Here is a 26,185-nt window from a genome sequence, read left to right as displayed (position 1 = left end):
CTTCAAATTAATTAAGGTGTTTTTATAATCAATTAATACTCAAATAAATCTTCTTTGTAATCGAGTGACCATAAGTTAAAAATTTTGGGCATCTTTTACTCAAGTGATTGATTTTTGTATCGAGTGATATATCTTTTATACTTGAGTAGATATCATTTGAAATCGAGTAAACATAGGTTGAAAATTGATCAAGTCTCTAGATTTAAAATTTAATCGAGTAATAACCTTTGTACTCAAGTAAGGATCATAATTAGTTGAGTATATAATGCTTTGTAATCGAATAGATAATGCATTTTTATGTGGCTCAAAACTAATCGAGTAATCGTATCTTAGTACTCGAGTAAGCATAAAGAGTAATTGATTACATAATCCATATAGTCGAGTAATGGCTAGTTTGCACTCACCTAGTGCTTCACAGATTTTGAAAAATATAACCGTTACACTGCATTTAATAAGTCTGTCTTTACATTTCAATGAATTAAATGATCTTCAAACAACTTGAGGATATTTTATGAATTTCTAACAGTTTGTTTGAGGTTTGTAGAGACAAAATGTGAGAGTTGTGACACAAACAAACATTCTATTTGTTTAATGTCCAATCAATAGCATTCAATACAGAAAAGCTATAAATAGGAGAAGAAGCTTGCTAAAGCTGGTTACGCACAATAGAACAAGTTTACAACACAAGAATATACAAGAGCTCTTCCTTCTTGTTAACTCAAGTGCTTTCAAAGATTATTCTTTGTGAAATTTTTAAAAGAGAGAGAGTATCAAATTTCTGTATTCTATATCTCTCTTTCATTTAAGAGAAATTTTTGTAATCTTGTATTATCTTTCATTTTCTCTTGAGAAATCCTTTTCATATTCTATTGTGAAATTTGTAAAGGTTAAACATGAACCTGTAAAAGGCATTAGTTGTGGCTGAGCCAAATCTTAAAAAGCCATCTTGTAAAGGTTAGTAGCTAAGTATGCTCAAAAGCTATAAAGGTAATAGTGATTTGCCAAAATCCTTGGTGAGGAGCCAAGATAGTGGATTAGGCTTTTAAAGCTGAACCACTTTAAATCATTTGTTGTATTTTTACTCTATTTTTTAAAGTTTTTAAAGAGGGTGAAAAAACTTAATTCACCCCCCCCCCCCCCCCCCTCTTCTCTCTTAAGCTACCTATTTCATAAGAAGTGGCAATAGTCAACAATCAAAATTCTACTTCCCCTACTTGGAACAAGCTGTCTTCTTTCACAAGTGAACCTCAACTCTCCTCTACAATAGGTTCTCTCTTGCTATGGTGGAGACTATGTTATAACAATTAGAACTTCTCCTGCCTCATGGTGGATGGCAACTAGAGCTTATTCATAGTTAGCAATTGCAGCATCAATCTTCTTCCTAACTGTTGATAACTTGTGGCAACAAGAGCTTTATTTAGTATATCTACACTAATGGTCTTTTCTCTATCTAGTTGCTCTCCGTCACTCAGTCTTCTTCTACTGGTGACAAAGGTGACCCATGGTGGCTCAATCTTCTTCTCTCACAAGCTAGGTCTCCTGATCTCCAGCGAGTTGTGGCCCCTACTCTTCTCTTATCTACCTCTTTCAAGATCTCTCTAACTGGGTATTGTTGCCTCAGCTATTTACTAGGGTTTGTAAAGGCTTCAGCAATAGCAACCATCGTCGGAGCTTTTTTTTAATTTTAATGAATATAATAAATTTATATTTATAGATATAATGTTTCCATAAAAAATATATTTAGATATGTAATTTAGTATATATATATAAACATTAGAAAAATAAAGAATATATAAATATGTTTAAAATAAAAATACATTTCAATAATTATTAAATTTTATAGCTATATGTTTGTTAAATAAACTTTATATCTTTTATAATTATGATATATTTTTAATAGCATCTTGGGGTAAAATTGTCAATTTATCTTGATTTGTAACTCTTTATCATTTCCAAATGTGAAGCGCATTTTTTGTTATTGGGAAAAACCTTAAGAATGGCCAAAGATTTACCCTATCAATTATCTTCATTTATCGCTATCTCCTGAAACTTCTTCATATAAAGATGGATATTGAAACTTTACCTCCTCATTCCCTGACCAGAGGATTGTGTCAAGGACATCTAGCATATACTTTTACCACGTTCTTTTATATGTATTTTATTTCTCAATGTGACTTCTATCAATCAATTGAAAATATGAATGTCATGCCACCAACCCTAACTTGGTTAGAATAAAGTGTAGTTGATGATGATGATATGATATTTTGGTGGCTTGTGTCAGGACCCTACGGTGGCTAGAGGGTTTAAACAGCTGTATGGAGAGGTTGTAACCATAGCTGATAGTTGTAACAAATAACAATAGGTAAGTAAGAGTAGGCTTGTAGCTGGGAGGTTAAATGGTTGGGGAGGGTTGAAATAACTACCTATTGTTAGGAGTAACTGCAATATAAAGGGGCTTCCCCAATCAATAAAGGGCACAAATAAATACTTTGACAACCTTTTCAATTTCTCTCTGTTCATCTCTCTCTTTCTTTCTCTCTATTCTCTCTCATTCTCTCCTCTCTCTCTTCCTATCCTAATTCCCCTCACTCGGGCAGTATTCTCTACTATCAAGACCGAGAGCCTAAAAAATTGGCATCAGAGCGGTGATTTTAGGGTGTAATTCCAATCCTAAAGCGATTGGAATTCAGCCAAATTCCGCCAACTCAAGTTACAACTACGGTGGCTCTTACAAGAGTGGGAGAATAAGGCAGACCCAAAACTCTGACGGCCAAATTGAACTCACCCAATAACAGGATGAGCTGAATGGGGGTCGGCACGGTTAGGCAAGAAAGATCAAGGCCACAAAAAAATCTTGGAGTCAAACAAGAAGGCGAAGTCGACTCAATGCTGTTAGGCAAGCAAGACCAATGGTGCTCTTGGATTCAAACAAACAGAGAAGGCCTCGTTAACTCAGGTCATTCCAGAAAATTGAAATGGTGACAGTAAATGCAGGGGGTTTGAAGTGTAGAAAGACAGCCTAGAATCATGAATTCTTGGCTTACGACAACTTAATTCAAACAGAAACAATGACAGATGGTACAAGATTGAAACAAATGGAGCTGTGGATTCAGCAAGTCAGTGCGACAATATTGGACGTTCAAGGCAAGTTTGCAGCCATTGATGATGTGATCGAGCGGAAGATAGAACAAGCAATTGAGCGAAAGATGGATCAAGCGATCAACCACATGTGCAAGGAGGTATCTGGCCAGATCCGGGAAGTGAGGAACCAATTGCAGAGCTTTATGCTCATGTTTGTGGGGCAAAACCAAGTAAGGATATCGCCCAAATTCTCTCCAAAAGAGCGTACTAAGCCGGTCTTGTCCAAGCACGGAACGAAGATAAGAACTGCTAAAACCGTGGACTTGGAGGCAGAGACCATGGTGGTGTCGGAAGTCACGGACGGCCAAGAAGGCCCTAAGAGGTCGGGCACTAAATCAGTCCCATATCCTCCTCAATTTTCAATATCCAAGTTGGATGTGCCAATGTTTAAAGGGCAGAACCCGCGATGGTGGGTTCGAAGGTGTGAGAAGCTATTCAGTCTTTATCAAACCCTGGAAGAGCAAAAGATCACACTGGCAGCAGCCTACTTGAACGACGTTGTAGATTCTTGGTTTCAAGATTGGTAAGTCACAAGAAGGCAATAGCTAGCCAAGATTCGTGGAAGATTTCTGTACAAGGGTTGGGGACCAAAATTTGGCAGATGTCGTGGAAGAATTCAATAAGTTGAAGTAGGTATAAGTTGAAGTAGGTAGGATCAATCCAGCAATACCAAGAGAGAATTGAAGAGCCTAAGTCTCTTATGCGTACAATGAATCTAGGGTCAAGTGAAGCCTATTTTGTTTCAAGTTTCATAAGTGGTCTAAATGACGAACTTAGGCCGGCGGTCAAAATGCAACAACCAAAATCAATTAAGAAGGCTGCTAAAGGTGCTAGGCTACAGGAGATGTTGGTGGAAGCCCTGATGAAGAAATAGTAGCTTTCAGCTCACAGCAATCAAATGGCTTTCAACCGTGAGGGTAGGGAAGAAAGGAAACTTGGACAAAACATGAAGGGCAATGTTGTTCCGCTAGCGACAGTGGGAAATCCATCGTTCAAAGGCAGATCCAAAATCTTTGAGTATCAGAGGCAAGCTGGCCAGTGCTACAAATGTGGGGATTGATATGTACCAGGCCATCAGTGTAAAAGATAGTTGCTAATGTTGGAAGGAAGGGAAGAAATGCTCACGTCGAATGATGTTCCAATTACGGAAGAGGTTGTGGCAGAAGAAGCGAAGCCATCTCCTTACACGCATTGACGGGACTGGTGAGCAGTAAGACTATCAAGATGGAAGGAATGGCGAGAAATCAGAAACTGATGTTTTTGATCGATAGTGGAAGTACACACAGCTTCATAGGCAAAGAAACGGCAAAGAAGTTAGGGTGTACGACTGCGAGGGTGCAACCATCAACGATAATAGTTGCTAATAGGGAAAAGATGGTAAGTAGGATGGCTTGTATGAATTTTCGTTGGGAAATGCAAGGAGAAGTGTTCTTGACAGATTTACAACTATTGAAACTTGAAGGTTATGATGCAGTGTTGGTTGATTGGATGCAGTCCATTAGTCCCATCAGCTTCAATTTCAACAAGCTAGAAGTAACAATTACGACTGACGGAAGGCAAGTAACTTTGATAAGCAGCGTGGACGGCGGGGTGTGCAAGATAATAACCAAGAAGAGGTTGAGGAAGACTATTAAATCACGGTTGAACTAGGTGGTGCAATTGTTTTATCTTTAAACCATTGAAGAAAAAAGGAGATCCAACCGCAGGACGGGCAGTGCTAGTAACAGTCAGCAGCCAAGTTAATCAACATGGCAGATTGGAAGGTGTTGAATCAGAGAACTTGATTGAGGTCTAGCCTCTTCATTTAGATTTTATAATAGGGATGTACAATAATTTTCTCCTAAAAATAAGGACTAATTGACAACCTAATTGACAGCTAATTACATTTATTCCAACACTCCCCCTCAAGTTGGAGCATATAGGTCATATGCATCAAACTTGTTACAAATAAAACCAATACGAGGACCCTGAAGAGACTTACTGAAGACGTCTGCCAGTTGATGTAACATCCCGCATCGAGCAATAGGAAGGACCGAAACAACTTACCCTGATGGGCCTAAACGAACTTCCCAGTGGGGTCACCCATCCTTGGATTACCCCAGGTCAAGCACGCTTAACTTGGGAGTTCTTTGCCAACATTCAGCCCAAAAGGTATCCAGCTAGTGTTGTTTCATTCTTTACTTATCCTCTATATATACTATTCTTCTCTAGGCTCCTGGGATATTACATTCTCTCTCCCTTGAGCACATGACGTCCTCGTCATGCGATCTTACAACTGGTCCCAGACCTTCTCCCCTTTGGAGGCTACCATCCTAGAAGCTTGCCAGAAGCCACTCCTTGATCAGGCCTCGTGCCTCGGCGCCACTCCCCGCCCTTATTAGACTGCCTTTTCCAAGGGTCGGCTCTGATACCACCTGTAACATCCCGCATCGAGCAATAGGAAGGACTGGAATAACTTATCCTGATGGACCTATGCGAACTTCCCAAGGGGGTCACCCATCCTTGGATTTTCCCAGGTCAAGCACGCATAACTTGGGAGTTCTTTGCCAACATTCAGCCCAAAATGTATCCAGCTGGTGTTGTTTCCTTTCTTACTTATCCTCGATATATACTATTCTCCTCTAAGCTCCCGGGGTATTACATTCTCCCCCCCTTGAGCACATGACGTCCTCGTCATACGACCTTACAATTGGTCCCAGACCTTCACCCCTTTGGAGAAGGCGGTCCAATGAGGGTGGGGAGTGGCGCCGGGGCGCGAGGTTTGATCAAGGAGCGACTCCTGGTAGGCTTCTAGGATGGCAGCCTAGTGGCAATACATCCAAATAAAACATTTTCTCTAATGAAATGACAATCAATTTCTATGTGTTTGATCCTCTCATGAAAAACAGAATTAGAGGCTATATGCAAGACGGCTTGATTATCGCAGATTAATTTCATTTGCGTCACCATGGCATATTTTAATTCTTGAAGCAATTGTTTCAACATATAAGTTCACATGTAGCCAAAGCCATAGCACAGTAATCTACTTCGGCACTAGACCTAGCAACCATATCTTGCTTCTTACTCTTCCAAGATACCAAGTTGCCACTAATTAGAATACAATACCCGAAAGTAGAGCGTCTATCTGAAGGAGATCTTGCCCAATCAACATCAGAATACCCAATCACCTGGGTATGACCCTTATCTCATATAACAATCCCTAACCTGGTGCACCTGTGATATATCTAAGAATGCAAATGGTAGCATCCCAATGACTATCACATGGAGACTGCAGAAATTAACTAACTACACTAATAACAAAATAGATGTCTGGCCAAGTAATAGTGAGGTAGTTTAGCTTTCCGACAAGTCAACGATATCCACCAAGATCAAATAATAGCTCTCCCTGTCCTGGTAAGAGCTTGATATTTGAGTTTATGGGAGTATCAACCAGTCCACAGTCAAGCAGACCAGCCTCTTCAAGAATGCCTATGGCATATTTCCTTTGTGAAATAACTATGCCGCTTTTCGACTAGACCACTTCAATGCCAAGAAAATATTTCAACTTACCCAAATCTTTAGTTTGAAAAAAGTTGAAGAGATGTGTCTTTAGTTAAAGAATACCATCCTGATCACTTCCAGTGATGACAATATCGTCCACATAAACCACTAGATAAATGCATTGATCATTTGATGAGTGATGATAAAAAATTAGAGTGGTCGACCTTATTGCGATTTATACCAAATTCCTGAATAACTGTACTAAACTGTCCAAACCAAGCTCGCGGAGATTGTTTCAACCCATAAAGAGAGTGACAAAGTTTGCAAACTAATCCAGATTCCCCCTAAGCAACAAAGCTAGGCGATTGCTCCATATAGACTTCCTCCTAAAGATCCCCATGAAGAAAAGCATTCTTAATATCCGGCCGATAAAGAGGCTAATGATTCATCACAATAATGGATAAAAACAAGTGCACAAAGACAATCTTAGCCACTGGAGAAAAAGTGTCACAATAATCTAATCCAAAAATCTGAGTGTAGCCTTTGGAAACCAGACGTGCCTTAAAGCGATCAATCTTTCCATCTGGACCAACTTTCATGGTATAGACCCAACGACAACCAACAATAGATTTACTAGGAGGAAGAGAAACTAAGTCCCAAGTGCCACTAGAATGTAGAGTATCCATCTCATCAATCATGGCCTGGCGCCACCCTGGGTCTGAAAGTGTCTCACTGGTAGTTTTAAGGACAACAATAGAAGATAGTGGACACAAAAGCATAATAAGGTGAGCCAAGCGATGATAGCTAAGGAAGGTGTAGATGGGGTGGGGTTGCAAGTAAAGCGTATACCTTTCGAGTGGCAATGGGCTCAGGAGAAAGTTCAACAACTGGCTCAGAAGGAACCAGCTAGGCTGAGGTAGGTGAGGATGACGGAGCACAAGGTGAGTTAGCAAGGTCTTTGTCAGCAGCCGTAGGATGATGTGGACGGTGCTGATAAACCCGAAGGGGACATTCAGGGACAACAGGTGCAATATCGAAGAAGGGAGAACAAAGGTAAGGAGTGGGAAGAATCTCAGAAACTGGACGACTCTCAACAGGGGAGGAGAGAAAGAAATGAGATGTCTCAAAAAAGGTAATATTAGCATAGATGAAATAACGTTGCTGATCAGGAGAGTAACACCGATAGCCTTTTTGAAGTCGTGATTAACCAAGGAAAATGCACTCGATAGCCCTAACTAAAAGTTTGGGACGGCTAGGGGTCATGTCATGAACAAAACAAGTGCACCCAAAAACACGAAATAGAAGGAGATAAAGACTCTGGGTAGGGAAAAGGATAGAGTGAGGGACCTCATGTTGTAAGACAGAGGAAGGCATTTGATTAATAAGATAACATGCAGTGAGAACGGCATCAGCCCAAGAATGGGAAAGAACATGACTATGCAGAAAAAGAGTGAGTGGTTTCAATCAAATGACGATTTTTACTCAGCAACTTCATTTTACTGAGGTGTATAGGCATAGGAGGATTGATGTAAAATACCCTTAAAAGCCATGAAAGTAGTGAAAGGAGCTAGGAAATATTCTCTAGCATTGTCACTGTGGAAGGCACGGATAGAAACATTAAATTGAGTTTGAATTTCAACATAGAAGTCCTTAGAGGTAGTAAATAACTCTGAACGATTTTTCAATAAGAACACCCAAGTACATCAAGAGTAATCGTCAATGAAAGTGACAAAGCACCAAAAACCTAAAACAGAGGGAATATGACAAGGACCCCAAACATCACTATAGACAAGTTCAAAAGGGAACGTAGCCCGATTATTGACACGCTTTGAAAACGAAGTACGAGACTGTTTTCCAAGCTGACACGACTCACAATTTAAAGTGGAAACATTAGAAAGATGCGGGACCATCTTTTGTAATTTGGATAGACTCGGATGTCCTAAACGATTATGAAGAAGAGTTGGAAATTCAATAGAAATGCAAGTTGTTGGGGAAGATGGCTTGTCGAGATAATAAAGTCCTTGCGACTCATGCCCAATGCCAATCATCTGTCTCGTACCTCGGCCCTGCACGACAACAAAATCAGCAAAAAAGTTATGGAACAATGAAGAGCATGTGTCAGTTTACTAACAGAAGCAAGATTAAAGGGGTTGCCAGGAACATATAAAACAGAATATAGGGGTAATGAAGTGAGCAGTCGTGCTTGACCAATGCCTATAGCGTATGTTTTGGAACCATTGGCAAGAGTAACGTATGGCAAATAAGAAGTAGAGAGATAGGAAAAGAGGCATTGGTTACTAGAGAGATGATCAGTTGCACCAGAATTGAGAACCCATGGTCCAAGAGAGGCAGACCGAGTAACACAAGCAATAGAATTACCAGTGTGCACCACAAAAGCAGTGGATAATGACACAGTCTATTTAGAAGCCTGATACTAAAGGTAGTCCTCATAATCACTTCCAGTCAAAACAAGGGACGGAGAGAAATGATTCTCAAATGTTTATGTTGAGGAATTAACTATGACGGACTGAGTTAGATTAGCAGCACGTGGTGGTCGACCATGTAGTTTGTGGCACCATTCTCGAAGATGGCCTCACCTATGGTAGTAGTTGCATTTAGGACGATTACCTCGTTGTAAGTTACCGCCTCGATTAATTCCTTGTTCTCCTTTGCCAAAGGTTTATGACGCCAAGACGGAGGAATCAACGTGACAACCATCGATGACTGAAGACGAGGAAGAAACCTGAAGAAGTCTAGCAAATCTTCTAACTTCGAAATAATGGGATCGGATAATATTTGATCCTAGACTGGAACAAAGTCAAATCAAATGGCAGTCAATCCTAGAACCATAAAAAATTTATCTCACTGTTACAACTATTCTTCTGCAGTATTACCAACTGGTAACAGAGAGTTGAACTCTTCCTTCAGGGATTCTAGGTGGACAAGGAATTCAGACATATCCATATCTTGTTGCTTCAAATGAACAATCGTGGAAACAACAGAGTAGAGACATTGTATATTATTTGTATAAAGAGATTTGGCCTTTGTTCATGCCTGAACACAAGTCTTGTATGCCTCGTAAATAACATATAGTTTGGGATCAATGGTCTGCCATAACATATTGCAAAGAATAGCGTCGGTTTTCTTCCACATTGCTCTCTCAACAGCGAGAATTGCATCAGCTTTCATACTTAGGTGATCTTCCATTCCTTGATCCATGAACCATAATTCAACAAAGGCAGCCCAAGACATGTAATTGGTACTTCCAACCAATTTTTCAAAAGTAATAATAGGTGAAAAGTAATAATAGGTGAAGAAGAAAAAGGCGAAGAGAAACCTACAGATTTAGATCCAGAGGCGACTAAATATGCTAGACTCTCCATACTTTGGATGGAAGGCAGTTTTGAAGCGTCTTGAATGGTAGATCTATCGGAAGGATTCTCCATATTTTGGATGGAAGTCACTTTTGAAGTGTCTTTAATGGAAAATCTATCAGACGTAGAGTGGATCTAGTTCAGGTTGATCTAGACAAATCTGATGGGTTGGATCTGGTCTGATGGGTCAGATCTGGGTTAAACAGATCCAAAAGGGATTGTTCTTGGCCGGTCGGTTAAACCAGATCTAATTTGAGATCTGGGTTTTAAGCTTAGAAACCAATTGAAAGGCAGACCAGATTGAAAAATCGCAAGGCAAATCTAAAGGAGGAGGACAAGAAGGAAATGGTTAGATCTGGGTGAGTTAGCAGAAGTGAGGAGGCCACAATTTGGAGGAAGTTGTAGTTGGAAGCGACAGCGAAGGCCGTCAGATGTGAGGAAAAGAGCAGTGACAGTTGGATCTAGGCAAATCTAGTCATATCTGGGTTGCACGAGGAGGAAGCCACAAACAATGGCGACGGGCGCAGACTTAGGTAGCAGCAATAGTGGCGGCCAGATCTGTGCAAATCTGCTCAGATTTGGCCGGATCTGGGCGGTGTGTGAAGGAAGCTGCGAGCAGCTATGGCGGTGGAAAATCTGGAAAAGGCAGTGGTGACGGACAGCTATAGAGTAGCAAATCTGGAGAAGGCAACGGCAACAGATCGCTACAAGGAGACAGATCTAGAGAAGGCATCGAGATCTGGTGGCGTCAGCAAGATCTGCAATGGTAGATCTGGAGAAGGTAGCGAGATTTAGTGGTTGTTGCGGCGACGACGAACAGAGTAGCCGCTACTGGAAGGAAAGGGAAGCACGCCACCGAAGCTGGTGGAGGAGACTGGCAATGGTGTGGCAGAGACAGGGTTGAGGCAGCAAGGAGGCCGCGATTGCTACTAAAGTTTGAGTGGTGGTGGCTCTGATACCATGTTGAATCAAAGAACTTGATTGAGGTCTAGCCTCTTCATTTAGATTTTACAATAGGAATGCACAATAATTCTCTTAAAAATAAGGACTAATTAACAACTAATTAATGACTCATTGACAACCATGATAGCTAATTACATTTATTCCAACAGAAGGAAAAAAAGTTGGTTAGCTTCTCACTTTCTTGAGGACAAGAAAGTTCTGAATCGGGGGTAATTGTCAAGACCCTACAGTGGTTAAAGGGTTTAAACAATTGTATGGGGAGGTTGTAACTGTAGCTGATGGTTCTAAGAAATAACAATAGGTTGTTAGCTACAATGGTATAGTTGTAACAAAGTAACAGTAGGTTGTAGCTGGGAGGTTAAACGGTTGGGGAGGGTCGAAATAACTATCGATTGTTAGGAGTAACTAAAAATGAGGATGGGCCTATATAAAAGGGCTTTCCCTCTCAATAAAGGGCACGGATGGATACTTTTGACAACCTTTTCAATTCCCCCCTATCTCTCAATTTCTCTCTGTTCATCTCTCTCTCTCTCTCTCTCTCTCTATATATATATATATATATTCTCTCTCATTCTTGCTTTCTCTCTCTCTTCCTACCCTAATTCCCCTCACTCGAGGAGAATTCTCTATTGTCAGGACCGAGAGCCTAACAGCTTGATTGTTGGGATAGTACATTTGATATAAAGATCTCAAGATAACCAGCAAATAAATTTTTGAGAATTTTTGTTACTAAAAGATACAATTTGATTTGTGGTATGGCACACTTAACTAATGAACTAGTAGTTATGGGTTCAATTCTAGCCAAATATTAGCTAAATTACATATCCCCCCCCCCCCCCCCCAATATTAGCCAAATTAAAACCAGCTCACAAAATTGGGTGGATTTCGATGGGTTATAAGTGCAGAAATTTCTGCCTTGTTCCTAAGCAATGTCTATAGTTCATATATTAAAATGAAAACTTTAATGAAGTAAATTAATTGGCTTACTGAATGAGGAATCAGAATTATGTCCTTTGCCAAATGATTAAAACATTCCATGTTCTTTTCCGAAAATTTAGAGTCAGTTCATTAATTCCGACTGGGGTTAAATAACCCCTGTAACACTTCTATTGTTGAAAGTATTACTTTTTATCCCAGCCAGTCCCATGCCTGAGTAAAGGAGAGTTGCATTAGATACTCAACAACTAGCATTCAAATTCTATGATCCTTTTATCATGAATTCCAGATTCAGTTTACTCTTTCACAGAGCCCAAATACTAAACAGAAAGTGTGCACTCATTTTATTCCAGTCAATATTGGTGTCAGAATATATACCTTATCATCATTGGACTGAACATTTGTAATTGTGTGTGAACGGAGGTTAGAGCAAAGAGAATCCAAGTAAGATCGTAATACTCTCAGGAAACCCTTGGCAGCTTCAACCTATAAAACAAACATTACTTTTAAAACAAGAAGGTTGCAAGCCAATATTACCAGATCCATTCTTTAATAATGTTGCATTAAATAAAAAAATGTAAAAAAAAAAAAAAAAACACAATAACCAGAGAAATTTTCCCAAGCCTTGCTAATATTCAGATCACTGTGGACAATGATTCATAACCAATGCTACGGGGTAATGTGGCTTTGTCATGGATGCTGTACACCAGGTACAGTACATAAAACAAAACTTTGCACAGTAGGCAGTACTGTCAGGACCCTATGGGTTTCCAGGGCAAACTGTATCTTTACTTACTATGGTTGTAACAATAGATGGTTACTGTAACAACAGATGGTTAAAATGGTTGAAGGATGTAACAGTAGTTGGCTTAGGCTATTGCGTGGCAGTTAGATGGTTTAGGCTGTTGGAGGCGGTTAGATGGTTAAAGGAGCTGTTAGTACTGTTAGAATAACAACTGGGCTGTTGGGGTTGTAACTACCGAAGAGTGGCAGGGAAAGGGGGCTATATAAGGGCTTCCCTATTCAATAAAAGCATCATGGAAATTCATAGAAGAATCATACAATTCTTTCTCTTTATCTCAATTTCTCTACCCCAACTCCTCTGTTCAATCTCCCTCTCATTCTCTTCTCTCTCTCCCTTTTCTTTCTAAACTCTAATTCCCCTCATCCGAGGAGAATTCCACTGTCAGGACACGAGATCCTGATGAGTACATGAGTGGAGTCTCAGTTGGAATGCTATTTGGGCACAGTTACACCTAAGAATGGGTCATTTTGAATTCTCTCTTGAATTTTTAGTTTGATTTGCTATATTTAAACTATAGGTTGACATCTGTCCAATCATGTATGTGAATGCATTGCAACTGAGGCCACACTATCTGGGTCAAAATTTATAGGGGGTTGTCATAACAAGGAGCAAGTGGCTGATTAATGCCAGGCAGTCAAAATATCCATGGCAATAGGTTACACTATGAATATAGGGACCAAGCTTGAACAAATGTATATATCATTCTGTACCCAGTAGAGCACCAGTTTGTTGTCTTGTGAACCTCCTAAAAGCATCTGATTTCAAACTATAAGGATCCACCTCCACACAGAAACTCCCAAAGCAATTTCACACATTAAATACAGTGTGTGTGTTTGTGTGTGTGTGTATCTTCTAATGGCACTCTCAACTTCTGCTCTATGGTATTCATCTGATCTATGAATTAATTGGGAAAACTAAGTAAAATTGTATGTCAATGATTTAATCCACGTAAGAAAAAGTATATAATTAAGGCTGTTTCTCATCAGACCAAATCTTTTTTCTTGCAATTCACAAAGGACAAATTCTGGATTCTCCTAACGGTTTAATTTAAGAATTAAAATTGTTTTTCTGTCATAACAAAAGCCTGAGGTGGATAAAATATTTTATAAGCATTTTACTTGCCACAAAAAGATGAAACACTTCAAGTGCATTTTAGTTCTTTCAATACTTTTTCACCTCATCTTAATGCTATAAGACTATTATCATTCTTTTGACATTTTATCTTCAAGTCATATTGCTGTCTCCTCTCAGATTTAAGACTTCCAGACTTTTAAGACTTTAAAAAATTCTAAATGAACATTATACCATCCACATGTCAAACAGATGCACGACATGGAGCAGAAGAGGGAGAACAAGAACAAGAAAGGAAAAGGGAAAGGAACCCAAAAAACAAACAGAAACAAGAAAACAGGGGAAAGGGAAAGAAGAAGATGGGGAGCAGAAGAAGAAGATGGGAGGAAGCGGCCAGGGAGTAGACAGTAAGAAAGAAATTACCAGAACATTAGGTGATCAATATTATTCCAACATCCACCACATATTTTGTTTACATCAATAGCACTTATTTTTATATACTAAAAAGCCTAGAGTACTAAGACCCTTCAAACTAATCCTATCAGAAAAGGTATTAAAATTCCAAAAACAAAATTCAAACCCTAATACCATCAACAGGAGAAGTTTAAATTTAAGGGAAAAGAATTTATTAAAAAATTCCCTAACTGCATCACAGCCTCTCTGCGCATCATGTCTATATGAATGTATACATCTTAAATACTAACATGTGTGTTACATGAAGCTACTTATCTTTCTAGACAACTTTAAGATCATTGCTGTCATTCAAACTGGCACAGAAACTCTTTTGATTTACAGTTTTCTGGCTCAATGAATGGGCATGCTTATCCACCTCTTTTGTGACATAAAACAGTACAAAATTTTCAGTCTCAAACACTAACAGGACACCACAACCAACATAAAAGGGCACCCCTAGTCCACAAAGATCCCTATTTTTTTATTTTTTTTTGCAAGAAGGTTATTTTCACTTTCCACAACTTGTGACCTTTCTAGTCACATATGAGCAGCCTTACCATTGCTAAAAGCTTGCCTTCACACAACCACCACCATAGATGAGCAAATTTCAGGTTCTAAATCTCAACTTGAACCAATAAAATTTACTATACAACTAGTTGACCTTAATGACAATTACAATTTGACCTGGACACTCTCACCAGAATCTGTTACTCTATAGACAGGTAAAACTTACCAGTAGCATTTTCATGTGACTATCTCAACCAATTGATAGTATCTCTAGCTAATCATAATACCAACAGATCCAAAATAGACAATATAGCAAGCAACAAAAGTTATTCAGTTCCTGAATACTAGCAACTGGATGCCTTTGCTCATTAAATATGAAATAGTATATACTGGTAGTTACTGAGTCAAAGATTGAAGCACAAACCTTATGAGGTCATAACTTTAAATATTTTACTAAAAACGGTGTGAGAATGCATTGAAATTTTGAGTACAAACTCGAGAATATCACAATTTCAAATTTTTCCTTCCAGCAACAGAATTTCTGAGGATCTTTTATGAATGAACTGTAAATCAGCATTTTCTCGTTCTGAAGTGTATCTTTTCATCTATAATTTTTACAAAACCTATAACTTATAGCTTTCACAAAATCTATAACTTATAGCTTAATCTCAGGCATTTTCACTGTCCAAGTAAATATTGAGTTCTTATTCCTATCAGTTCCATCTGGCAGTGATACTTAACTAACAAGCAAAGATGTTTATATAACTAGTAAAAGATTCAATTCAATGATAAAATTACCTAAATCAGGAGAAAAGATGAACATCAATAACAGAGATAGCAATCTACATAGAAAAACGGTGAGTTTTTCTACCTAAATTAGAGAGGACAAGAAATGGTACAAACAACAATCCATATAAAATTTAGGTGGTGAGTGTATGCAAAATAGAATTGAAAAAAGTAAGGATGAAGAGGATTACCTGCACATCAGTGGATTCATACACAGGCCGTTTTTTACCCAAGAAACTCTCTCCCACAAGTTTTGCATAATAAGGACTTAAGGATGAGTACAACTCCTTCTGTTGGGGTAGCTGAGGCATTGTCGGTGACTTCACCTGTTGCTTCATGCAGTAATCAAATTGATGAGATAGCTTAGTTTGAAAGTCTGCCAACTATATAGAACCTAATATGGAAAAAATAAAAGCAAAGAAACAACCAAATGAAAGCAGAACTAAGAAATGGCATATGAAAAACAGGCAAGCAACCCAAGCTATTAAGGGTGTGCTAAGCATAAACATGCCTATACTAGCTTTATTTAAAACATATTGACTCCCACATTACCTCCATGTCCAATGCATAAAATAGTAATAATTGAAAATTTTATGCTCCAGAGTCAAATTAATTGTCTAAAAATGACATTTAACTCCAAGGATGTAGAAAACCATGAAATTATCCAATTTTGCATTTTTGAAGTGTACAGTTTTGTCCCTAGGTGACAGTTTTTCATGTCTTAACCGACTCCATAGGAGCGGTTTCTATGTTGTAACTCACATATATTTTTCAGATTCGAATAATGGAGGTTATGCTTTCTGTCAAATAACTTCATGGTATCAGAGCAGTCTTAATTTCAGTCCTAGTTCTTCCCGATTCCAACCCTGATTCTGATTCTTGTTCCCCCAAATCTCGGTCATGCTTCCTTCGAGTTTTTCATCTGCAATAGCGTCCACTTTTGAAGTCTCTTCTTCCTCTCAAATCCCCTCTCTGCTCTCATTATTACAGGACACAAACTGAAATGGGCACAACTATCTTCAATGGTCCCATTCAGTTGTGATGTTCATATATGGCCAAGGAAAGGATGATTATCTTATTGGTGCATCCCCTAAACTGAAGACAGAAGATCCAAATTACAAGGTGTGGAAGACAGAAAACAACATGGTAATGTCATGGCTTATCAATTCCATGACAAAGGAAGTTGGAGAAAACTTTATTCTCTACAAGACAGCACAAGAAATCTGGGCTGCCGCAAAGGAGATGTATTCCGACAACGATGATGCAGCAGAGGCATTCAAAATTGAAGGAATCTTCCGTGATTTCGGTCAAGGGTATCTCACAGTCACCCAATATTTTAGTCGTCTAACTAGATATTGGCAGCAGCTTGATATGTAAGAGATAACTAAGTGGGAGTGTCAAACTGATGCTGGACAATATAAGAAGATTGTTGAGAAGAAAAGAATTTACAAGTTTCTTTTGAGTCTCAACAAAAATTTAGACGAAGTCCGGGGGCGAATATGGGCCATCAAACCTCTACCAAACCGACATGAAGTAGCACCAGAAGTTAGACACAAAGAAAGTCGCAAAACAGTTATGAGGGGCACTGCAATTCAGCCACCAACCACCAAAGTCTCTGCTATGATTTCTCGAGGAACCGATGACTACCACACCAAGAAAAGGAAGACCCTGGTGTGATCATTGCATAAAGGCAGGTCACACCCAAGACACTTGCTGGAATATTCATGAGAAACCCACTGATTGGAAACTGAGGAGTAAGAGAGAATGTCATGGACACCATACTACAACCAAGGAGGGTTCTACTGCAGCACAAAATAGCCAATTCAGCAAGGAACAACTGGAAATTCTTCAACGATTGATCATCCAAGCCCAACAAACATCAATCTCCCCGAATACTACGGTGGCTTAGAAGGGTAATTTTCTGACTGCACTTAAAGTTAAAAAGGTCGATAGTAAGGGTAGTTGGATTGTTGATTCTAGAGTCTCAGATCATATGACTGGTAATATATCTCTCAACCAAGATTTCCAACCTTGTTCTAAAAATTACATAGTGCGTATTGCTAATGGTTCTATCTCAAGGGTGTCTGGTATAGGTTTTGTTGTCATTTCAAAGAACCTCACACTTGAATCGGTTTTATTGGTTCCCAATTTGGATTGTAATCTTTTATCTATTAGTGATGCGGTCATTGATCAAGACCCAGCCCAAGACCGACCCAACCACACCGGAATAGTATCGTCAGGACAGTAACACCAAAACAATATTTTAATACTTCATATGTTTTACAATTATACTTGATTTAAGATTCTACTTCATGTTTGATTAGATTTTAATTTTTATTAGGATTCTAATTGACTTTTACTTAGAATTTATTTCTATTAGGATTCTAGTTGAATTTTATTTATAAATATTAGATGGATTTGGATTAGCCAAACACTATAAATATAATGAGAAATTAGGGGTTGTAATCAAGTTTTCTCAATTCAAATTTAAGCAATCTATTTGGGTTTTTTTAGCAAAACAGTCTTGTTTTTGCGTCTTTTTAAAAACCAAGCTTCGGCCATTGAAGTTTGTTCTTTCAAGAGTTTATTTTAGTGTGTTTTTTTCACACACGCGCTACACGTTGCATCAATTAGTTAGCTCACTCTGAAAAAGAACTGTGTTACTAAATTTTTCTCCACATTGTGTTTTCCATAATTTGAATTCAAGACAGATGATTGGCAGTACTAAGTTGCATTCAAGACTTCATATATTCAAAGTGACTGAATCCTCTAGAAGACAATCTTAAAAGACAGTCGAAGGAAAACATTCTTTTTCTGCTCTTAGGTCTAATAAAGATAGTGAAATAATGGTATGGCACTATCGTTTGGGTCATCCTAATCTTTTGCATCTCAAAGAACTCTTTCTATCATTATTTAATAAAAATTATGTTGATATTCAATGTGAAGCATGTCAATTGTCTAAGCATGTTCGCAATTCTTATCCCATTCAAAAATACCAAGAATCCCATCATTTCTCATTGATTCACAGTGATGTTACGAGGACCTTCTAAAATTAAAAGTGTAACCGAGCTAGATAGTTTGTTTCATTCATTGATGACCACACTCATCTCTCTTGGATATTTCTCACGAAAGAAAAATCCGAGATAGGTCAATTATTCAAAAGTTTCAACAAAATGGTTCAAATTCAATTCAATGCCAAAATTCAAAATCTCTGTACTGATAATGCCAAAGATTATTTTAATTCCATTCTTGGGGCATACTTAATTCAAAAAAGGCATAGTCCACCAAGTTCTTGTCCTAATACCGCTCAACAAAATGGAATTGTTGAACGAAAAAATCGACATTTGTTAGATGTTACTCGAGCTCTTATAGTATCCTCTCATGTCCGAGATTTTTTTTTTTTTTTTTTTTTTTTTGGGGGGGGGGGGGGGGTGGGGGGACTATTCTTACCGCCACCTATCTTATTAATAGAATATCTTCTCGAATTCTCAAATTTCAAACTCAATGTCAAGTCTTTCTCAAGTCATATCCTTCACATCGTCTCATTTCATCTACCCCCTTAAAGTGATTGGGTGTACTTCCATTGTCCATATTCCTCATCAATATCGATATAAATTTGATCCTAAAGCCATCAAATGTATATTTCTCAATTATACTCCAAATCAAAAGGGATATAAGTGTTACTCTCTTTTCACAAAGAAATTCTATCATTCAATGGATGTTACTTTCTTGGAAAATCATCCATATTATTCCAAAACCAACATTTAGAGGGAAAGTGATAATTCAAAATATCGTTTTTGGGATTTTGAACTCGCACCTACTACTGCCCTTCCTTCTACTACTGTCGCTCCATTTTATCCACCTGTGTTTGTGCCTAGTTTGGTTTCTCATGTCATTGAAAACCAACTAGAGTCACAATTTTAATTGTTCCTTCAACTGTCAACAACAAAGAGTTAATTGTCTACTCTAGAAGGAAAAAAGATCAAGGGGATGTAGAAGAATAAGTGCAACCCACTACTAACCATGACGCTGAATTGAGTTTAACTCCAAACGAGACACAAGAAGGTAACACTGTTTCTAATCCTGAAGAGATTGCTCAAAAAAAAGATGTAAGGTCTTGCACGAAGTATCCCATCTACAACTTCCTATCTTACAAGAAGTTATCACCAGAATACCGAGCTTTTAATACTAATCTCACAAATATTCAGGATCCCAACAATATACAAGAAGCTCTCCAAATACTTGAATTGAAGCAAGCTGTAAACGAAGAGATTAGAACACTTGAAAAGAATGAAACTTGGGATGTAATCAACTTGCCACCAGGAAAGAATCCAGGTGGATGTAGATGGAAGTGTCAAATGATTCAAGGTCTGCTTAGTTGCTAAGGGTTTCAAATAGGCTTATGGCAATGACTATCAAGAGACCTTTGCTCCTATTGCCAAATTAAACATGATTCGGGTACTTTTATCTCTTACAGTGAATCATAACTAGAAATTACATCAACTGGATATCAAGAATGCATTTCTCAATGGAGATCTAGAAGAGGAGGTGTACATGAAGATTCCGGCAGGTCTTGAGAATCAAACAAAGCCAGACAAAAATTGTAAGTTAAAGAAATCTCTTTATGGTCTTAAACAGTCTCCTAGAGCCTGGTTTGATAGGTTTACTAATGCAGTTAAGAAGTTTGGTTACCCACAATGTCAGTCTGATCATACTTTGTTTATAAAAAATTCTCCCGATGGAAGGATATCCATTATTATTGTGTATGTGGACGATATAATCCTTACAAGAGATCACGAGGAGGAGATTGGAAAACTCGAGGTTTCGTGCACATGAATTTGAAGTCAACAGACTTGGGAATCTGAAATATTTTCTCGGGATGGAAATTGCAAGGTCTAAAACAAGTACTGTGGTTTCTCAACGCAAGTATGTTCTTGATTTACTTAAAGAAACCAGTAGGCTTAGATGCAAGCTTCCAAATACTCCAATAAACATTGTCACTAGAGATAGAGGAGAAGGAAAAAGTGCTCCTACTGACAAATGAAGATATCAAAGACTAGTTGGAAAACTTGTCTACCTCTCACACACAAGACCTGATATTGGCTTTGTAGTAAGTGCAGCCAGTCAATTTATGAACAATCCCAACAAAGAGCACATGGATCAATTGTACCACATTTTGAGATGCCTAAAGAAAACTCATGGGGAAGGTTTATACTTTAAGAAGAATAAGAAGAGGAACATTGACTACTGACCGCAGATCAACTTCTAGATATTATACTTATATGTGGGAGAACTTGGTTACTTAGCGCAACAAGAAGCAAATAGTTATGGCCCAAAGTAACGCTGAAGCTGAATTTTGAGTGATGGCTCATGGAATTTGCAAAGGAATGTGGTTAAAGTGGTTACTTCTTGAACTCAAAATTGTAGTAGATGATCCAATTAACATGTTATGTGATAATCAAGCTACTATAAGCACAGTTAAGAACCAGCTCATCATGATCAAACTAAACATGTGAAAATAGATAAGTACTCCATAAAAGAAAAAATTGAAGGTGGAATTGCCAATATTTCTTACATACCTACTGCACTACAGGCTGCAAACATTCTGACCAAGGCTCTACCAAAGATTACGTTTGAGGATATGAGATCTAAGTTGAGCTTACTTGACATTTACAGTCTAACTTGAGGGGGAGTGTAGAAAACCATGTAATTATACAATTTTGTATTTTTTAAGTGTACAATTTTGTCCCTATGACAGTTTTTCATGTCTTAACCAACTCCATAGGAGCAGTTTCTATGCTGTAACTCATATATATTTTTCAGATTCGAATAATGGAGGTTATGCTTTCTGTCAAATAACTACAAAGGAAATCCCTATTTTATTAACAAGACTAATCATAAAGATCACAGAAAAAATACAAGTATTTCATAGTAATCCAGTGATTTTAAATGAATGATACATGTCCTGTGAGCTTCCGCTTAGTCATGAGACTCATGACCCTCCTATATCCATCTAATTGTTGACACAGGTTTTTGAATAATTGGATCCTCCTCTTTACAATATTTGGCAACTGCAGATAACTTTTAAGTCAGACTGGACATAGGCCATGGAGTTCAATCTATTGCCTTTTCGGAACAAACTAAAAAGTAGTAATAACATCAGGAATGCTACCCACTAGCAACTAGCCTTTATGTAACAACCCTAGCATGGTAGTGAATCTTGCACTGGTCAATTTGTGGTACACTACAAGCTTGAGTTCTGTTCCAGATAACTTACCAAATGATACCGAAGGTGCTAGCCAGTATCTTCCAATACTGAGTTACCATCTTATACTCACTAATATTTCAAGGAAGACTTTGAAATGTGATTTCATTATCATTTCTTTTCTTCCGCACTCTCAGTCTAAGTTCTCAAGTTCCCATCTTATACTCACTAATATTTCAAGGAAGACTTTGAAATGTGATTTCATTATCATTTCTTTTCTTCCGCACTCTCAGTCTAAGTTCTCAAGTTCTCACTTCTCACGTCACACACTCCTCTCCCTTGAGCTGTATCCCAGTCAGATCTCCTCTAGCTTCTCAAGCTGCCAATCACTCTCTCTTTCTCACTGGTGCCTTTCAACCTGTAACTTCTTTTGTAAATATATATATATATATGTATACATATACTTTGCAGTGTGAACAGGAGGTCTTTGGTCCAATCACATCACAAGGGCAGTTTTTTTTAACTTTATGTATTTTTGTTCTGTGTTTTACATTGAGTAATATTCTTCTCCTTGTGGTCTCAATTAAATGCTGATTTAAATGAACTCTTATGTTGATTTGGAAATATTGTTATATTGTTTGTCTAAGATATGCACTTCATGAAAGTGATATTTTTATACTTTTATAAGTTCATTTATTTATTTGAAAATTTTATTATATTTGTACATATTCTTTCATAGAATATAATAATTACTTTGTATATAACAATAGGTACTCCGGTGGTGTACTGTAACAATGATAAAATGCAACACTTTGTCCAACACAGTATTCACAACTATGCACACTAGTGTCTTAGGCTGTATTCCTACAACAAACGAAGTCAAGTTACAGTGCCGCAGAGTTAACTAGGAAAACAGAAGGCCTTCAAGTATCAACCTATGTATAACCAACTACAAGGCACAAATGAGATACACACCTGATTCTTTGTCGTATCAATGAGAATAACATTCATTATCTTTGACTGCACTTCAGTGGTTTTGTTCTTTACACCAACCTACTTTGTATCCAATTAAATATCAGAATAAGCTATAGGAGTTAAAAGGAACAATAATAATGATACAACAAAAACAGAAATATAGAGCAAGGCACATTCTTATGAAGCAAAAGGAATATCCAAAAAGAAAGCATATACAGTACATACAAATCAATATGGAAAATGATAGCCTTCCATAATTTTTATGTAGAAAATGCTATCAGAATGCTAGCCCTTTTTTAAAATTATGACATATTTAAGAGCATTTTTTTCTCCCTTACTAAAGTACGGTTACTAATCAGCCACTTTCATTTTATATGAGAGCACTATATAGAATTTCACTTGTACATCATTGCCCAAAGAATATTGAGGAAAGTACCATTATGGCAGAATTAAGCTATTATATAAAAAACTTCAACTCAGTACAAGTGAACATCAGCATCCCTTGGCTAAGAATCCCCATGCTATAATAATATTATGGTAAATAAAATCAGGTTTGGATCATCTTTTACACCATCAGTAGAAAGGGTGGATTATTAACTAGATAACTGAATATCAAAAGAAAAAGGTTATCTTTCTTATTTACACAAGCGTTTCACTACAGTGCCTCCCTCCATCAAAAATCCATGCTTTGGTAGATCTACACAATAAAAGTAATGGGAGACATGAAACCCTTTCAAGTAAAGGATTACTCTTTCATCTTTTGCAGGCACAGTCCAGAAATTAGAACTTACTATGTATGGAACTGGGGCATCCAAAAAGTCCAACATGTCATTTGGCAAAACCTGGAAGTTCATACATAGTCACTGAAAGTGATAAACCAAAACAAACAAGAAGTACAGAAGTATAGAAAGGACAGTACCGGCATTAATAAGCTTTGCCACCGATAAGGACGAATCAGTGGGATTATTGACAGGACTAAAGCAGACAATATGCCCTGTCAAGCAAACAAATTAAATTCAGAAAAGAAAATCACATTCCAGAATTTTGTCTAAAATAACTGGCGAGGTAGAATTCACATAGCGGACCCCATAGAGTGCAATAAAGGCTTGATATTCATTCTTCTTGTTATCTTTATTGTTAGAATTTTGTCATTATTATTTTCTTTGTCAAGAGAAATAATTGAACAAAAATATGCTCCCTGGGATTGAATATCCTTTTGGCCAAAATTCTGACAGAGTTCAAGCGGCTTCTATCAAGTCCCCAATAATTAGACAACCCCAAAAATATGGATGAGACATTATACAAACCACGCATTGATGGCAGTGTTCTACTATGCGGCCTAGGCAGCTGCCTCGGCCTTAGGCAGCCCCTTGCCACAGCGAATACATGCAAGTCGCGCAGGGCCCAATTAAGGCAACACCTAGGTGGCCCAGGCACAAAACGATGCCAATCCCCAAAGAAATCCCCCCTTCCCTACTTCGTGTGATACTTTAACCTTCTCCTCAAAGAAATCCCTAATTCTCCTCACTCTTCCCCCTTTGCCGCTATCGCTATAGCCTACATTCATCCTCTCTTTCCCCCGTCGCCTCTTTCCCCTATCGCCATGTCACCGCCACTGCAAGTAAATCTGCAACCCATTGTCATTTTCTTCTCCGAATCGTTCCTACCATCATTCTCTTCTCCGAACCCAACCCAACCCATCTTCGCCATCGTTCTCTTCGTCATCTTATATTGTGCAAATTCTCCAACCAGAAGAAGAAGAGCAAGAAATCAATGAATTTGATTTTGAGTCCGATAAAGATCGTGTGTTGGAAGAATATAAAGAGGAAAAAATCCAATTAGATAGCTAGATTCTTCGGATATGGTTTATGTTGCATTATTGTTGCTTCTGCCTTCCTGAACCCATAGCTAATCTACAACAATTTGTTTTCTCAAACTTAATTCCATTATTTCACGTGTCTTTCCAACTTTGATTTAACTGAAAATAACATCAAATTACATGATACATCAAAAGGTTTAAAAAAAAAAAAACACAATTTTCCTAAGCCCCGCCTAGGCAGTAGGTCCCAGTCTGGCACCTAACAAGTGCCAAGCGTATTTTAGAACACTGATTGATGGTCCATATCAAAATTAGGTAGGTTTTCAAGTTCCATACGTAATTGTATCAGGCCAAAGATTTGTTATTATGCATGGGACTTGGATAAAGTAGAGGCATTCCATACAGATCATGCAAACCAACTACCCTCACATTTCCTTGCAACAGAACTAGAAAATTATCCATCCATGTAAATAAATGCCCAATTAAATAAGCACATACCAAATTAGAAGAAATAATCACAATTTGCTTCTCCAGCAAAGCACCAGCAAACAATGTTAGCACCTGTAATGCACAATGAAAGGGATGACCTGACTAACATTTAAACAAGAAGAGAATTATTATAGTATTTACAATTAGCCTGGTCATATTCAAATATATCTTCACAAAAAGGGGAAAGTCCAAAGTGAAATCAATTGGAAAATGTTATATAACCTTTCGGTTCCTTCTGTTTCCAGAGCTGGTGAATTTACTTTTGGTCTCACTTCTCATTTTATTCTTCATCAAGAACCTAGAGCTAATTCTGCAAGTCTACTAGGAATTCCTGCCTATCAAAACACCAATTAAGACACTAAATCTTGTTTTTCCCACTTCCAGGAAGGGGTGGATCCTAATCAAGGCTGACAACTAACTGAATGCCACATCCAGGCATCTCCTTGTAATTATATTTTATGATCTTGTTTTAGTGTCAACATGAAATCCTATCGTTCATTTCTCTTCAACAAGAAAAATCTATATTTGTTCTACCAAGTTCCATTTTCACTTGAAATAATGTGTGGCAAAGATGATGAGCCTAACTTTCCAACTAAATTAATTCACAAATACATTTTTATTGTACCTAGACCACTATGTCCAATTAAATCATAGCTAGTCATGCCTGCTTCATGTCTTGTATCAGACATTACACTTATATGCATATGCAATGGCTGAGTTAGAAAAGCACCCAACAAATTGTTCAAGTAATAAAACTTATTATAAAAGTACACATAATCTTACTTTTTGTGCCAAAAGAAAAAGATGATTTAGGTTCTTGAATCATTTTACCCTTAATAAATGAAAGAGATATTTAAGTATGAAATCTAACCTTTAGTATAAGAATTAGATGTATATCACCTTGGTTCTTTACCTAAACCTGACAAAAATGCCCCAATTCTCGTAACAGAGTTTTTGGCTTATATCTTGATGTTATATAACGTTTGAGATGGACAAATAAACCACTTTTGTTTTTTAATGCTTTCCACAATTTAAAGACAAGAAGGAAGACAAGGGCATATTTCAGCACAAGATCCTGGAAACAGGGAAAAGGGATATCCTGCAATGCAATGTTTGATCTCAATTAGGACCAGCTTGAAGTTGAAGAATCTCTATGGGGTGTTATGCAAGGATATTCAAAG

The 26,185-nt window shown here is 37.8% G+C and overlaps 1 protein-coding gene across 11 annotated transcripts in view; it reads right to left on the bottom strand.

The window, feature by feature from the left end:
• Positions 1-26,185, bottom strand: part of LOC127806434 (uncharacterized) — a 70,577-nt gene that overhangs the window by 12,031 nt on the left and 32,361 nt on the right. For 4 of the 11 annotated variants that reach the window (XR_008024415.1, XR_008024414.1, XR_008024417.1 and 1 more), the window contains 7 exons: positions 25,014-25,076; positions 23,616-23,690; positions 23,488-23,538; positions 22,697-22,774; positions 15,708-15,848; positions 12,273-12,380; positions 7,471-8,687 (listed from right to left, as the gene is read on the bottom strand). Coding sequence is in view for 4 of the 11 variants with exons in the window: in XM_052343730.1 (XP_052199690.1) it covers positions 12,273-12,380; positions 15,708-15,848; positions 22,697-22,774; positions 23,488-23,538; positions 23,616-23,690; positions 25,014-25,076 (516 nt within the window). In the remaining 7 variants the exon portion in view is untranslated. Of the gene's footprint in view, positions 1-7,470; positions 8,688-12,272; positions 12,381-15,707; positions 15,849-22,696; positions 22,778-23,487; positions 23,539-23,615; positions 23,691-25,013; positions 25,077-25,098; positions 26,104-26,185 lie in introns of those variants that run through there. The other 7 variants (XM_052343730.1, XM_052343728.1, XR_008024416.1 and 4 more) reach the window with 6 other exon arrangements.

This window comes from Diospyros lotus, chromosome 7 (assembly GCF_014633365.1).
Source record: "Diospyros lotus cultivar Yz01 chromosome 7, ASM1463336v1, whole genome shotgun sequence".
Lineage (NCBI taxonomy): Eukaryota > Viridiplantae > Streptophyta > Magnoliopsida > Ericales > Ebenaceae > Diospyros > Diospyros lotus.
Note: the sequence above shows the minus strand (reverse complement) of the source record. Positions and strands in the feature narration are given on the sequence as shown.